Here is a 17,266-nt window from a genome sequence, read left to right on the forward strand (position 1 = left end):
TTGAAAAATGGGTATAATAACAATAATACTGCACAACCTTTGTAAACCACTTTGGGGTTCTCAGATGAAAGGGAGAGGCAGTGTAGAGTATTATTATTTATAAATAAGGCTCTGATTTAGTCACAGAGGTCACAGAAGTCACAGAATCCATGACTTGCAAAGACCTCCGTGACTTTAGCCAGCACCATCTGGGAGCTGCAGGGTCCCCTGCCACGCAGCTCCCAGCCACCGCAGGTGGCAGAGGGGAGACCCGCAATTCCCCGTCACCACTCCTAGCCACCAGGGGGAGCAAGGGGGATCTGCCACAGGTGACAGGGGGACCCGGCAGCAGGGGGGGGGGATCCCTGCTGCTCCCAGGCCACAGTGGGCAGCAGGGAGGACCTGGTGGCGGGGGGGAGAGGTCCCCACTGCTCCTAGCTGCCGCAGGAGGCAAGAGGGACCCTGGTAGCTCCCAGCTGCAGCGGGCTGTAGGGAGGATCCCCAGAGCTCCTAGCTGCCGCGGGAGGCAGGGGAGACCCCTGCAGCTTCGAGCCACCAGCAGAGCTGGACCTTCGAGCTCCCAGCCTCACCTCCTCCCACCTCCACAGCTGCCCAGGCTACCCATTTTGTCATGGGGATGTTTAGTAAAAGTCAAGGACAGGTCACAGGCTTCCGTGAATTTTTCATTATTGCCTGTGACCTATCCGTGACTTTTACTAAAAATATCCATGACAAAAACAGCCTTATTTATAAATTAGGGAGAATAGTGTATGAAAAGTGTAAATAGTTCTGCCATAAAATTCCACACGACTAACTTTTATATTTTGTAATGTTACCAATGAATATCTATTTTCTAGCATCTGACTAGAAATAGGATAGACTTGAAAAATACAGTTTCCAAGCATTTGGGTATACAATTTATTAAATATTACTCCTTGTCTCCATTATATTACTAAATTTGGTTTCAGACCTACTAAAATCTTTTGAATGGCCATAGCTAATGGGAAATGCTGTGCACACCACACATATATAAGGTATTTTATTTAGTAAAAAGTGACAAAGCGATAACTTATGCTCCAATATGGCTGTTAGTCTATAAGGTGCCACAGGACTCTGTCACTTTTTACAGATCCAGACTAACACGGCTACCCCTCTGAGACTTTCTTTAGTAAGTTACTTTTGTTACTGAAACATTGGTGCATGTTTCCTTTTTGTCATAAATGTAATTGTACAATGGAAATAAAATATGCAAAATTAATTGGCACTTGAAAATGCCACAGCTCTTGTACTTTATTCATATTCAGCCACATATGAGTTATTTCTCTTAAAATGTATTCAGCATTATTTTCTCAGTAGTTTGATATGTGCATCTTTGCAAGGAATTATGGTCTGTAGGTCATTATATTAATAACAGTACACTCTTGAAAGTCATAATCATTTTTACTATATTTTCTATTTTATCTGTTTTATGTCACTGACTAATACAACCTTCCCTCATTTGAGTAACCCCTACTCATGCGAGTAGTTCCTTTGACTTCAGTAGGCTTACTCACATGAACAAGAATTTCTCACTTGAGTAAGAGGTTGTAGGAGTGGGTCCCCATCTTCCATTATCTGGGTTTCTTGCCATTTGAATTCATAGTGAAACCTTTTCCCAGTGGTCACTATACTTGTGTGACAGGATAAGGTCACTCACTGAGTCCCTGTTCAAGATTTTCCTATTTTGCAGCAAGGCTAGTCTCTTGGAGACCACATTCAACACAATCAGATGCCAAGCCAAGCTACGCAAGCCTTGTGGTAAGCTTTAGTTTACTGGCTCTGTGGCAGATCACCATACCTGGTGGAAAAAACAGCCCACTAAAAAAGTCTACAACAAAAAACCATGTTCATGACTGCAAGTTGTGGAGCTGCCCAACTCCAATAACTGCCAACATCCAAGACTGTCCATCCCACCACCTGATGGTGTGCAGCTCACTAATGTTGTTGAGTCACTCTAGCCCAGTGGTTTCCAACATGTGGTTGTGGACCCCTGGGGGGTCTGCAGACTATGTCTAAGGGGTCCACAAAAGGTTGTCATTACCAAAGAACAATGCTTTTCAACCTGTGGTCCGTGGACTCCTGGAGGTCCACAGACTATGTCTAAGATTTCTAAAGGGGTCCGCACCTGCATTCACATTTTTGGGGTCCGCAAATGAAAATAAATTAAAAAAACACTGCTGTAGCCTGTCTTTTGAACCACTTCATTACAGGGCTTTGGGTGAAGGTGATGAAAACTTGTAGGTCAGATTTAAAAAAAAATTTGCTGGAAGAGAGGGGGGCTTCTGCTCACACTGCCTTCTTATCAGCAGACTGCAGTATGTGGCCTCCATTGCCATGATCACTGTGGTGTTGTGTTGGAGTGCTCCCTCCTACTGCTAATCACTTTTTTAGAGAGTATTGTCTTTGAGACAAATGATCCCTTTCTTCTCTTTCCCAGTGACCTCTGTGAAATTGTTAGACCAGGAGAGCCTTTTAACTTTGGGCCATGTCCCCTTTAGAAATTCTTATTCCACTGACTGATACTGTCAGGAGAAAACGGCCAAGATTTTTAGAAGTGTCTAGTGATTTGGGGTTCTTAACTGGAGACATGTTAAAGAAGGGGTTCTCAAACTGAGGGTCGGGTCCCCTCAGGGGATCACGAGGTTATTACCTGGAGAGTCATGAACTGTCAGCCTCCACCCCAAACCCCGCTTTGCCTCCAGCACTTATAATGGTGTTAAATATATTAAAAAGTGTTTTTAATTTATTAGGGGTGGTCGCACCTAGAGGCTTGCTATGCGAAAGGGGTCACCAGTACGAAAGTTTGAGAACCACTGCATTAAAGGGATTGAATTTTTGGAAAGTGCTAATCATATGCCCACTGAAAATCAACCACTTTTAAACTGTTACAGACTGGGCACTCAAAATCACTAGTGACACTTGAAAATCTTGGCATCTGTGAAGAAGATGTCTGTGGCTAGTCTAATCCTGCATTCCAATGCTATAATTCTCTGTAGCAGTTGAATTTCAGGAGGTGGCCGCCACAAAAATTTAATATAATTAGACTGGACCTTTTAAAGGTGGACACATTGGGCCCGATCTTGCCCTCCAATACACTTGTATAACCTCATTGGGCGGAAAGGCAAGCATACCAAGGCTGTAGCATAGAGAGCTGAACTACAGTCTGGCATAAAATGAACCCTTATGCTGCTAGTCACATGCTTCTTTAAATGCTTCAGATTCTTAGATTTTGCAGTTACAGAAAAAACAAAAACAAAAATCAAATTAATAAAATAATCTGTAAAAAATCTCTAGCAATTACATTCAATACATAAGGCCTGACCCATAACCTATTTACAATTTCCTGACTCTGTTGTTCATGGACATACATGATTAATTTGTCACGGGATTTGGTAGGAACAGCTTTTTATGGAAATAATGCTTCATCATTCAGATTTAAATATTTTTCTCAAAAGCTGAGAAAAAAATTATTCACATAATATTATCTGAGATAAATGCAAACAAAATATACTTCCTTTATTATAACACAAACTTTGCATTTCAGCTAAAAGAACATTATATTAATAACATACAAACATGGATAGCAAAGCAATATCTTCAGGAGCTAGGGACTTGCCAAGTAAGGCTGTCAGTCATTCTAACCTAGCACAGTGAAATTAATAAAAAAAATAAGCTAGCTTTGTATTAAAGATGCTTATCCTGGACCAAATAAGTCCAAGATGAAAGTTTTGCCAAGCAGTCTATAATATTGAGATTTAAAGGTCATACAAAAATTTGTTGACATCTTGAATGTCAGATTTCAACCTTCTAGTGCAGTAGCTGTGCCATTTTATGATATAGGGCTGGACTGTGCAGGCTTTGGTGAGCACTGATACACACACAAGTAGCTCCACTGACTTCAGTTGAATTTGTTAGTCTCTAAGGTGCCACAAGTACTCCTGTTCTTTTTGTTGGAGTTAGTGCTCATCAGTGAGAGTTAAGATGATACATAAATGCTGAGTGTTACAAGTCTCACCTGTAAATTTCAGATGTAGTAGTTTTCCTGAAGTCTGGGGTTGAATAAGGTGTCAGGAGTCCTCATCCTAGTCTGCAGAGCCACTCTATAGCTGATTTGCTGCCGTAGCCACACTAACTGCTGCATCCTCCCTTCTGTACGTGGTAGGAGGCTGTCCAGTCTATCTGCCTAGTTGGACAGCTCTGCCCAACACCCCTCTGTGCTGCTAGATGCAGTAAAACTTCTTGGAGCACTGCTCAATGGTCTGCAGCATGTGTCTAATCCTCTACCACAGTGGGACATTGGTTTTGATGCATTCAGGGTCTTCAGCAACCACTTCTGTGGGTGCAGGATTTGCTGCATAATTAATATAAAATGTTAACCCTATAATAGTTCAGAATTCTATGGTATATGGCAGCTAGAAAATCTGAAACCACATCTTATTTTATTTTTATACATTAATTACATCTTATTTTTTATTGTATTCAGTGATTACTTTGTATGAAACTGCCAAGCTAAATGTCTTGTTCAGCAACAATAATGGGATTTACCTGCTTTGCCATGGCCAGGAACTTCATGATGTTTTATAAACAGGAAGATTACTTTCTGTTTTGATGCCCCCTATAAGTTAAGAACAGAGTTTCAGCTTCGGCCCTGAATTTCAAGGCTTTTGCCAATTTAAGCCACATACTTGACATATTTTGGATTTTCCTGCTTTCTTTATTTTTAATACTTATTTAAAATCCACAAAGATAAAACATAACCTTTATTCATGTTACATATTTAAATGGATTTTTAAATGTTTCTGATACATACTATTGTCTTTAATACGTAGATTCAAAGGTTATAACCTGTTTAAAATGAGAGTTTTTAATGAAAATGCAGAAAGTTAATATATTATGAAATTATTTTTGTCTCATACTTTTATTACTGAAACTCCTCCTCAACCCTCTATTTTTCTTTTTTGCCTTGAGTTATGGCTATGAATAGATAGATGCTGTATGCATTGCTTTATGACCTTCATTAATAGGGCAGGAGGAGGAAATGACATTTAACTCAAATTAAACAGTTTGTTCTGTGAGGAATCATGAAAGAATTCTTTTCATAAGGGCCTCTCTTACAATACTAGCTGTGCACTTTGGTCATGACTCTGTTTTGTATTTTATTTCCTAGTATGTATCTTTTTCCAACTACTTCTTGTGGTTTTGGCTATGTATCGAGATCTACTTTTTGTATGAGTTCACTGTTGTACTCTCTTTTTTTTTATTCTTTGTTTCCTTTGATCATTTCCCATGATTATGAATCTAATGGCAGTGTTTATTCTTTTCCTCCTCTTTCTAGCTTGTAAACAGAAGGTAAACAGAGAAAGAAGACTAGGAAAGCATCTCTGGAACTCCTGAAGATTTTCCAGAGTTAAAGCTAACCATCAACAATCATGCTTTGGCCTTTATTATAAAAGGTATTGATGACTTACAATAAGATCATTGTACTTTAGCTGACAAATTAATTAAAGGCCATTATACATTTTCCTTTCAACATATGCCTAACCATAACATAGAAAATCTTTGGCAGCTTTCAGTTCCTCACAGAAAAAGTGCATCATAAACACAGGATCAAATTCACTCTTCTTACTATTCTGTTGGCTTCTGTGGGCTCATACATGGGTGAATTTGTACCATTGAGTTTGTACGCAGGCTAAACAAAATGTATTTATTACATAATATAAAACTTAAGGCAAATATATTGCAATAAATAAACTGAAATGGAAAAAAATCTGATAGCCTAGACTGGTTATCCCTGGAGATAGCACTACTCTTTAAGCTCTACTCCAATTATTCTTAGCCATGACTCACTAGTTTTCTATTTCCATTACTCTTATTTTCTGGCATTGGCAGTACTTGACACAATTCAATACATTTCTGAAATGAACCCTGTTTGTAAAATTGTCCTGGGAAAGAACACTGAGGGGAAGCCTGACAGAACATTGCCAGTTACCAGATCTTATAGGAAAGAACAAACGCTTCTTGCTTATGTTTGTCTGCGTAGTGGTTCTAGGCATTTATTTTTTATTCTCTTTTTCATGGTAATCTCTAGAGCCCTGCGCAGATACAAAATTTGTATCCACATCTGATCCGTGATCAGCAAAAAATGGTCTGCGGATATCCACAATGGATGCAGATACCTGCGAATTTGCAGGGCTCTAGTAATCTCCTCCAGCTGTATTAACCTTCTATCTTTGATTTACTGTAGCTAGAGAAAGGATGATCTCTTGTGCTGCTCTATGCCAGAAGTGGATCTTGTAGTGATAGAGTAAAGCAGGAAGGACTAGATTAAAAGGATAAAAAAATTTCCCTTTGAATTGCCACATGGTCCAAACAGGCTGAAGAAGAGATTCATATGGTTCCAGAGACCAGCAGATATAAATCAATGACAATATTTAATTGCAATCACAGGTGTAATTCAGCTAGCTTTGAATTTAAAAAGCCCAGTTCTGTGACAGAGAAAGCATGGGAGCCAGGACATGGACACAATTAAATATGAGTATATTAGATTTAAGGAGGATTACTGAGGCTCTAGACTGACTTCTCACACACTTCTGATCTATAAGAACTGAAAACCTTACAAGTGCCTATGGATCTGGATCAGTGATTTGATTAAAAAAATGAAATTAAACAGATTTTTTCTTAGATTAAGATTTATTAACTTTCTTCCTGATTATTTGCAGGAGACACTAACAGGAAAATGAGAATCCAGAGATCTGATGGCATTTTATACATCTCTAATTATTAAGAAATATATTAAAGTGCATGTGTTTAAGAGATGGGAAATAATGATAGTGTGTCTGTGTTTTTTAAGTGACTTTAATGTTTGTGAAAGGTGGTAAATTGACAGCCAGCCTTGTAAATCCAGAACAAACACAGCATACGTAGCAGCAGTGCAAACTTCCCGAAACTGGAGGGACCACATCCAACGATGAAAAAATTCCAGTTCAGTTTCCACGCTCTTTCAATTGTTGATATCACTGCTCTTTCAGCCTACTACAGTGCCACTTGGTGATGTTTTTTATATAGATATTTATCCATTAAATGGATGAAGACTACAAATTTATTTCACACAAACCACCAAAAAACTATCAAATGGTAACTTTTAGTCACTATACAATTGAACCAGATTTTAAGCAGAGACCTTCATCGTGAAAAATTTTCATCGATACCAGCCCCAGAGGCCATCCACTCCCTCATGTTTTGATAGTGTTCTCTGTTGAATGTCTTATGTTTATTTTCATTACTTGCTACTTTTTAAAAGTAGTGAACCAAATTAAAAATGCCTTTCTAGTCTGCCATTGAGGATCAGCTGTCAGGCCCATACCTTGCTATGGACCAATCTGTTCTCACATCCTTACATACCAATTCTTTTTCAATTAACCTACTAGGACTTGTAAAATTCTACCAGCCACACTTTTATAAAATAAGTAATAGAGCAAGTCATAGCTTAAAAAACCCACTTGACTCATCGCTCTGGGCCATTCGAAATTTTACCCAGAAGATTGAGCTGAGTGGGGCTGTCTCTTCCTCTAAATGGTAGGGTGGAAAAAGGGCAGAGCAGCTCAAAGTTCATTCTCTTTTAACAGGAAAATTAGAGGTAGTCAGTGATCAAAGTGGCCTAAGAGGAGGATGCTCCTTTTCAGGAGAAGGGAAGGGCTGAAAGCAGAGCAGCTGTAGCTGTTACAGTTTTCACAGGATCAGAAGCGGGAAAGCAGGGAACAGAATGGCTCCTGAACTGCTGCCCCTTTAAGAGGAGGAGAGGAAGAGTGAGGAAGGAAGACCCTAGAGTAGGGAAGCCAATGTCATTTTCAACACACCTGGATGGAGTAGAGGCAGAAGCAGCAAAGGAGCTCTTCAAAGGTGGAAGACAGCATTAATTGATTAATGACTGCAATCACTTGCTATCTGGCCTCCCTGACACTCAGGTTGCCCCTGTGTCTAAACAAAAAGCTACAGCTAGTATTATGCTGCTCATCTGTCATTCTGACCATGTCACTCCATTTCATCCATTCACTGACTTCCCTTCCTCCACTACATCAAATCCAAGCTTTCTCCACAACTCTGTCCTCATCTGTCTCTTTTAATGTTGCCCCATCCTGTTCACTCTGCCAATGATGCCAGCTTTGACACATCATTTACTTGCTTCTCTTATTAATCCATCTGCAACTTCTTCTATCACACTGTATGCATGGAGCCAACACCACCTTTTCCGTATTCAAGTCTCTTGAAATGACCACTTCCACCATGACATCTACAAATAACTGTAAGAGTTACAATATTTGGGATTGTCTATATTCCCTATATTAAAATAAAAAGATTGTGTTATTCAAACTCTCTTGTCAGCACATAGCAAATCACCACCTTGTCACCTGACCTGTTTGGTGTCCCTCTGATGGTTCTCAGAGTACCCAGGACTAAGAGGCACCTTGTTACCCCCTAACTCCAGTGTGAGGGACTCTTGCCTGTGATAATTAGGTGTTAGTTCTCTAGCACCACCAGTCTTTCAGCCACTCAAGCAGGGGTGAAAGTAACACAGAAGACTTACTGGTATGGGGGCCCAGCTCTGGGCCCCGGGCAGAAGGGGCGGGGCTGGGGGTCAGCCTCTCCCAGCCAGCCCATCCATACTGCCTGGCCCACACCGCCCTGGGCCCCGGTGGCGATTTAAAAGGGCCCAGGGCTCTGACCACTGCCATAGTAGTGGTGGCAGCAGCCGGGAGCCCTGGGCCCTTTTAAATCGCTGGGCCCCAGGGCAGCTGCCCTTTTTACCCACCTCCCCCCTCCCCGTCAGTGGCCCTGCTGATAGAGTCCCTACCGGCAGGGCTGCCAATGGAGGGGGGGGGGAGAAAGGGGCAGCGCTTTAATGTTGGCTGCGTATGGGCCAGTACCACCACTTATTACTGGTACGCCATACCGGCCCGTACTGGCCTACTTTCACCCCTGCTGTCATAACTATAAAGGGAAGGGTAATAGCTGTCCTGTGTACAGTACTATAAATCCCTCNCCTACATTTGTACCCTAAAGTTCAAAGTGGGGATCTCAGTCCTGACACCTGCACTCAAGCATTTTCTTTTGGGCTATGCCAGCCCTGTCTTTGCTTTGCAGGTTAACAAGAGGTACACCCCAGTCCCCAAGTCACTTTGAAGTATTCCCCTGTGATATCCAGCCCTTGATACTGGCTACTCACAGAAACTCAGATCCTCTGCCCCAAAGGAGAAGTGTACCCCAGTTTAGCAGTTTTACCTTAAACCACCGCTCCTGTTTAGCACACAGCTCTTTTAGTGAAACAAAAGAAGGTTTACTTAAAAAATAATAGAGATTCCACTAGAAACAAGAGAATGATGGAAACAAAAGCTTACAATTGAAAAAAAAAGTAAAATGTGAACTAGGGCCTACACTTACTAATAGTTACCATTTGTATTTAATAACGTAGGTTTTCCCCCAAATTTCAGTCTGTTGCAGAGCTGTCTGGCTTCACAGGAACCAGGATCCAATCTTTCATGAAAAACACCCCTGCTCAAAATGTCTCCTCAGTGAATGGCTCCAGAGGGCATCTCCTACATCTGTGTTATACTGAAACAGTCTTCTGTCTTTATGAATAGATAGGGTGATCCCGTCTGTTATAATGTTCCTTTTTACCTCCACATGGTTTTAACTGTTTGCAGTTGTCTTTGATGGTTTTTCATTGACAGTTCTGGGATAGGGTAAGAGTAGGCAATTGAACCATACATTACATAATTGGCTAGCCAGGGAGACTGGACACAATTCCTTCCCATTTGAATAGGTTATCACTGTTGTCAGTCGCTAGCGGTGTGGTGCTCTGCTCTTGTTCGATGATGATAACAGTCGGCTGTGTGCGTGTTCCCTTTGTATGCTGCCCCGGCTCTGCGCAGATAGCTGACACAGCAAACCCCAAGAGAACCCCCAATGACCACAGACTCTAGTAAGGTACGAAGGAACCCGAGCCACGTTTATTGTCAAACGAAGCACAGTAATAGTTTCCTGTAGACTCTACAAGACATACTATGCCCCCTGGCAATGGACCGGCTCAGTCAGTGGCGGGACTTTCCACTGCCCCCTAGGCCAGACAAAGAGGCGCACTCTGGGACCTACTTTCATACAGTTACAGGACAGATTACTCATCCCTACTGACGTATTGAAGTACAGCTCCTTGACTCATTGGGGGCTGCCTCCTCCTTTGATCATGTTGTTTCTATCCATCATGCTGTCCTTTTGACCCTGTCTTTAAGATGCACCTGCTTCTAGCAGCCCTCTTCTTGCCAACTTCTGTAAGTGGGGCCTGCCTCTGGCTTACAACCCAGCTTTTCCTTAGCAATGCCTGGAAGTACTTTGGTTCAGGCTTCAGGCCTCAGACTGGGCCTCTGACACAAGAGGTTATGTTTCAGGGCCTCATCTTACTACAATCACCAAGACATATGATTCCCAGGTGACTACTCTTTCCTCCGTGGGCATAATTTTCAATATAGTTACATTATTCCTTAAATATTGCCTGTACACACATCTCACAATGATTATGAGTATTGATAAGTTTCAAGTTTTCAACTGAGACATTACATGTTATCCTTTATGGACAAATATCCTGTAAGCAACGTATTTGATGTAGTGAGTTTGTCAGGCCTGAGACTAGAGTTGTTTGCAAAGAACGGGGCCTATGTGTCACATTCGCCCTCTCCCATATTCTGTGACTCTATTTTATCTTTTCTTTCTCAGGCAGTAAGCTCTTCAGGGCAGAGAACTTCTATGTTTGAAAAGTATTTGATGTACCATGCGCATTAGCAGAAACAAATATTTAGTAACAATAATTTGATTGGGGGAATTGAAGCATTAATTTGAGGCATGATTAATTTATTTGGAGATGCACAATTGACTTATGGATGGGCCATAAAAATGTACCAATGGAAGTTAAATATACATGATATTTGGAGGGTATAGCAGCATGAGTCTAATTTTTCATTTTAAGCCCTACTGTAAGGAACTGAAATATCAGGGTATAGAACAGTTTAAGTGCATTTGTGGCATATATTGTATCTTAATAATAAAGCTTGCTGACTGGTGCTTGTACACGCCTAGCACAGTGGGCTCCTGGTCCATGAGTAGGGCTCCTAGGCACTTAGGGTGACCAGATAGCAAGCGTGAAAAATCGGGACGGGAGGGTTGGGGGTAATAGGTGCCTATATAAGAAAAAGCCCCCAAAATCGGGACATCTGGTCACCCTATAGGCACTACAGTAACACAAATGAAAATAATATAATACCCCCAGACACGAATTCAAAGGTAGTCAATTTGTGCTTGCTGGAGGCTTTTCTTATAGATGCCCGTGCATACCCAGAGGCCAGATGTAAACCTAAGGTCTGTCAATTGTTTCTATCTTGGCACATACACAGTGCCTGTTCACTGCCACAGCCTCTGAGCCTGAATTTATTCACTGCCATCAGAAGGGGTTGTAGGTACATCCCTCTGGATGGGTCGGAATCTCATTAACACACTACTTTATTCCAGGGAGCCCATTTCCATGCTCGGGAGGATGAGGCCCTAGTGGGGTTTGTCCCACACCCCACTATGTTGGGGGCTCTCTAGCAGGGGCCACAGGCTATATGTGCGCACCAGGGTGGGGATGATGCCCCCATCCTCTATTGAGGAGCCTGTACACGGTATGTTGGGGGGGGGGAGTCCTCCGTGGGACCAATGCCCCATCCTCCCTCTGTTTGGGGGAGGGCTGAACTCTGCAGGCTCAGCGGGGCGCTGCCCCTTGAGTGAGGAGCTGGGACAGGGGAGGGGTCTCCTCAACCCCCATGGGAAGGGCAGTGGCGGCCCGGGGCAGCTGAGGGGTAGAGGCCCGGCGGGTAACACCTCTCCTCCGCGCAAGGGGGCCCCCATCGCTGCATGCGGCGGCCTTCGCTCCTTGCAGGCCGACGCCTTCCCCCGGCCCCCACCCGGAGAGCAGCAGAACCGCCTCCCCCCTCCTAGCCCGGAGGCTGCAGCGGTTCCGCGCCGCTCCCCTGGGGCTGGCGAGGGAAGATGGCCGGTCAGGGCGGCAGCAGCGCGGCGCCGCAGAGAGGCAGCGGCCGCGGGGTTGTGGTAAAGGAAAAACTCCCCCCAGCCCAGGGCGGCGCCAGGGGAGCGCTGCCCGCAGTCCCCAGACCGCTGGGGGGTCCCTCGCCATTGCCGCCTCCTGGCCTGGGCAGGGCACCCCCGGTCCCGCCCCTGGCGCCTCCGTCATGTCTCCTATCCCGCCTCCTTATCGCACCCCAGCTTCCCCAGGCCCTTCGTCCTCTGGACACGCTCCCCTCCGCCGCTCCGCCTCTCATGGCCCTGGGTACCCACCCTGTCCCCCTGCCCTGTGCCTTGATCGCAGTGCCCTCTCCTCCCCCATCTACTGGCTCCTCGCCCATCATCCTCTCCTCCTCACAGCCTTTGTGCCCTGACCCCCACTTCGTCCCCTCATTCCTCCCCGATCTTCCGCTACCATCTTCCCCCCCCCGGGGCCCTTCTGCTGCTGCACGCTGGCCTCACCCCATCTCCCACATCTTCTCCCCAGGGCCTTTGTGCTTTGGCCCTTCCGCACTATACCCTGATTCCATCCTGTCCTGGGCCTTGATTCCCCTCCTCTTCCCTGGTCCTTTTACCTTTAACACCCATCTTTTCTAAACAGCCTTGCTTCCCTGCACCTTGATCCCGCATCTCCTCCCTTCTGCCCTGTTTCTGGTCCCAGTTTTGTTCGCTCAACTCTTCTACAGCTCAATACTTCAGCTTTGCCCTGATGTCTCCTTCCTGGCTGCCTCCCCCAACTTGTACTACTTACTCCCATCTGCTCTGCTGTGCCTTACACCAACAGTTCTGTGATTCATCCTCCACCATCTCCTCTTGCCCCCTCACCCCTGCTCCATTGACCCAATTCTGTGTTCTGTCTTTGTATCTCTGAACCTTCTTTGCCGCACACTCTTCTCACCCCTCCCTGTATGGAGTATTGGTGGGTGGCTGGCTGGCTGCCCGAGAGAAGTCCTAGCAGCTCACCAGGAGCTGGGGAAGTTTGATTTCCTGTCTGTGCCCTCTGGCTGCAGCAGTTATGATGTATGTGTGCCCTTAGTGTGGTGGAAGCAAGCTGAGCAGTGACTAGCAAAATTGCCAAACATGACGGGACTACTGATTTTTAGATGGAAACAAGTCCACCATGGAATTGTCTTGGCTTGTGGATTTAATTGTCAATTGCATTTGCTGTAGAAACAACCTAGTGATAAAAATGCACTGTTGGGTTGTTCTTATTTTTCATCTTCTGTGCACAGAAGGTGGTAGTGAACTGTGCAAACTATATGTTTTAGAAAGCACCATGAACATCTATGGGGCTTTATAAGTTATGATAATAATAAATGAATAAGCTAAGTTTTCAAAAGGGAAAAATTGATATTTCTTTGGGCTTATCCACATTGTAAAAAACACATTGAAATACTTTTATTTTACAGTGTACTTGTAACCAATCAATGTTTTAACCAAGTGCCAGAACAAGATTAGAGACTATTAGCCATGATTTAACTAAAACTTTTGAAAAGTCCTGTGTACACCATAAAACTGTGGTGGGGCTACTGTGTTATAAGTGTGTCCCCTGACGGGTGTTTTTACAGTTTAGAGGTAAGCCCTTGGTGTACTTAAATTAAACTAATGTTGGCCATTTAGATGGTAATTTCTGTAATAAATGCTATTACAAAGTTGATGACTTCGTTAGCACTGGAGCAAAGTAGAGACATTTCAAAGGAGATGTGCTTTGTATAGACTTCCTTTCTTCTGTTCCATACACATGAAAACAAAAAAAGAACCATAATGCAACATTATGATTGTGAATTTGAATTTATGAAAGATAGAAAATGTTATGGTTCTCACATTCATCTTGCCCGATCACACAAATTTACGTGGAAACAATTGGTTCCTTATTACATACATAAATGAAAATTACCTACTGTGTGTAAACAATGTTCTCATATATTCCAAATGTAAAAGAGAGCCCCAGTTTTTTAAACAAAATTACCATTTTTCCATTCCCTTGTGAAAGTTCTTTCAGTCCAGTGTATTTCAGTAGATGGGTATTATAAGGTATTTCCCTATTTTCACCCCAGATGTTTTGACTGATAGCTTTCAAATACTGCTGTATGTGTTTCTATTTTCAATCATTTATTTCCCCACCAATTTTTTTCAGATTTGGCACAGCATTTGTTCCTAATATGAATTCTCTAAACATATTGATAGGTTTGTTAGGCTTTCTGCAACTGTGTTATTGTGAACAGGACTTGCCCCCTACTGAAAAACCTTGAAGTTTTGAGGATGTATGTAATCCCTTCTTCCCGTGAAAATGTGGAATGATATTGAGTAACTTTTTTTAATGACCAAATCCAAGCCCATTGCAGTCAGTGCAAAAACTCCTATTGACTCCAATGGTCTTTGTGTCATGCCTTTTATTTTCAGTTTTTAATTATTAATTGCAAGCAAATCATGATTTTGTGCCGGGCACATTTCTCTAGGAAGTTGATGTTTGTGCTGCAGCTAAGTAAACGTAAAGTAATGATTCTTAGACAAATAATATTTCTTCAAGGTGTAGTTTAGCATCACCAGACTCGTGCCAGAGATAAATATAGCAATGTATGAAGGTAGAATCCTCATAAAGATGCTAATGTAATAGAACAGGTCAGCAATCAACACATTTTGATAGGCAAATTATTTGTGAAGGATTTATGATTCTTTATTCTAGTAGGTGAATCTGCTTGCAGTAGTTAGTAGTTTCTAATCCTTAGTTGAGGATTCTACATAGCAGAAATGCACACTGTACCCCACAAAAGCAGTTCTCTAACCATTTGTTGATATTCATGTGTTTGAACAATACAATACTCTCGTGGGAATTCTGCGCCACTGCACATGTGCAGACTTGATGTCCCCCCGCACATTTCTTTGCTTCCCTGCAGAAAAATGACTTCCTGATGGGGAAGTAAAAGGAAGCCACAAGAGCGATGTTTCGGGTGCCCAGGGCAACCAGCAGAGAGATAAATCACTGTGGGGCAGGAGGCGAGACTGGGTACAACCTGGCTGGTGGCTCCAACCCTGCGCCGGGCTCAGCTGCTAGCCCCGGCTGAACTGGAGAGGATGAGACTTCCTTTACCCTGCATGGCATCCGGGGCCGAGTCTGACCCACCCCCAGATTTCTCTCCCGGCTGCAGGAAGCTCTGCAAACTCTCCACCCCCGAACCGCCCATAGCACACTTCCTGCACCCATTGCTCCTCAGCTGCAGGGGGAGGGATTCCTATTCAGGGAGCTGCTCCCGCATCTGCCCAACCCCCATGCATCTAGACCCCCTATACCCAGACCCTCCCGCTGAGCCTCATCCCTCCTGCAATCAGACCCGTCCCTGATGAGCCCCACTCCCAGTGCACTTGGACCACCCTGATGAGCCATGCACACCTGGATCCTCACCGAGCCCCAACCAGCTACACCTGGATCCCTGCCCCACTCCCCGAGCATCTGAACTCCCCACTGAGCCCCCAAAACCCAGACCCCCCTGCCGAGCTCTATCCCCCACACACTCCCCTCCCATCCCCCGTTGAGCCCCAACCACCTTCACCTGGACCCTCCTGCAGAGTTCCATTACCTTTGCACCCAAAACCCCCCAACAAGCCCATGTGCATCCAGATCCCCCTCGCACCCAGATCCCCCACTGAGCCACCTGCACTCAGATTGCCCCAACTAAAACCCTCTCAACCCACACCTGGATCCCCCCACATTAAGCTCCTCCAGACTCGGCTCCTGCCTTGCTGAACCTGCCTGCGCACACAGAGGGGCAGGGCCCGAGGATGTTTCTGGGGCAGGCTGTGTCCTTGCACTTTGTCAGGATTGGGTGCAGCCTCATCGCTGAGTCTATGTCTCGGGGAGGGAGCTGCACAGTGATCTCCCACCTCTGGGGAGCACAGGCCACTGGGCTGCACAATGCCATGCTGGAGCCTCCACATTTATTTGACAATAAAATTTGCAGAATTTTGCAGAATTTTAAAATATTGTGTGTAGAATTTTAAATGTTTTGGTGCAGAATATACATTTTTGGGGCAGAATGCCCTCAGGAGTAAATACAAGGAATAAAGACAAGATGTTTATGGGTACATATGACTGCAAAGACAGTTAAGAAACCCGTGAGGTGGCACTCTTTCCTCAAAGTCAATATTGAAACAAAGCTCCAGTATGGTTGCAAGCAGTTGGAGGTGCTGTCTTTACTATGGGACTGTTGTAAAGCTTGCTGAACCGTTTCCATTACAATCCCTCCTTTTTACATCTTTAGAGCTTTGTGAAACATGACCTTTTGAACTGACATTTGTTCTGCTTGATTTCTGCCTGACATTTATAAACTTTTTGATTTCTGAGATTCTGGTATTAATCCAGTTTGTGGTTTTACAGGTGGATGGATGTGAAAAGCAGTACTAATACACATTTTAAAAATTCTTTAAAACAATCTTTTTTCTGTAAATATGTGGCATATACAGAATACCTGATGGTGAGTTTGAATGTTTTCTAGGCGCTCATTTCAGATGACCTGCATAAACCATTCATGGGTTCACAGTCATGCGTAGTGCAATCTCTGAGACTTATGCAGATAAAATTAGGGAAAGACCACAGCATTTCTGTGACAGTTTTTTTTTTTTTTTTAAAGAATGGTTACTTTTAAGGGTGTTTATAGAGTTAGATTGATAGAAGTAGACATAATGCACCCGTGATTAATAGGCACAGGTGAAGTGGTAAATTATCATCATGTATTTTTGATTACCTGACCCTGGAGTTAATCACATGGATATCACCATATATGGGAAGGGTGTGCGCATAGGGCCAGTACAACTAATAGTAGTTGCTAATAATACTGTCAAATCCAGTGTAAAAGGACATAGTCTAACATTGAGAATATGATAACAACTTTTTATATACCAAATACAATGAAGTGTTCTAATTATATTAACCTAATTTGCAGATTTCAGACGATTGGCCAGGCTACAGTTTGGATTTATTCACATATCCACAGCACTACTATGGAGATCTGGAATATGTGCTCATACCTCATGGTATTATTGTTGACAGGTAAGAGTGCTTTGAATATTACTATATAAGTATTTAACAATGTTTTGTATACTTGTTATATAGACATAATTGGACAGTCAAACAATTTATACA

The 17,266-nt window shown here is 43.4% G+C and overlaps 1 protein-coding gene across 3 annotated transcripts in view; it reads left to right on the top strand.

Annotated features, from left to right (window-relative positions):
* The first annotated feature begins 12,012 nt into the window (after positions 1 to 12,012).
* The window catches only part of PRTFDC1 (phosphoribosyl transferase domain containing 1), a 58,090-nt gene continuing 52,836 nt past the window's right edge, over positions 12,013 to 17,266 (top strand). For all 3 annotated transcript variants that reach the window (XM_034760236.1, XM_034760235.1, XM_034760237.1), the window contains exons 1-2: positions 12,013 to 12,153; positions 17,067 to 17,173. In XM_034760236.1, coding sequence (XP_034616127.1) covers positions 12,094 to 12,153; positions 17,067 to 17,173 — 167 coding nt within the window. In that variant the 5' untranslated portion in view covers positions 12,013 to 12,093. The remainder of the gene's footprint in view (positions 12,154 to 17,066; positions 17,174 to 17,266) is intronic.

This window comes from Trachemys scripta, chromosome 2 (genome assembly GCF_013100865.1).
Source record: "Trachemys scripta elegans isolate TJP31775 chromosome 2, CAS_Tse_1.0, whole genome shotgun sequence".
Classification (NCBI taxonomy): domain Eukaryota; kingdom Metazoa; phylum Chordata; order Testudines; family Emydidae; genus Trachemys; species Trachemys scripta.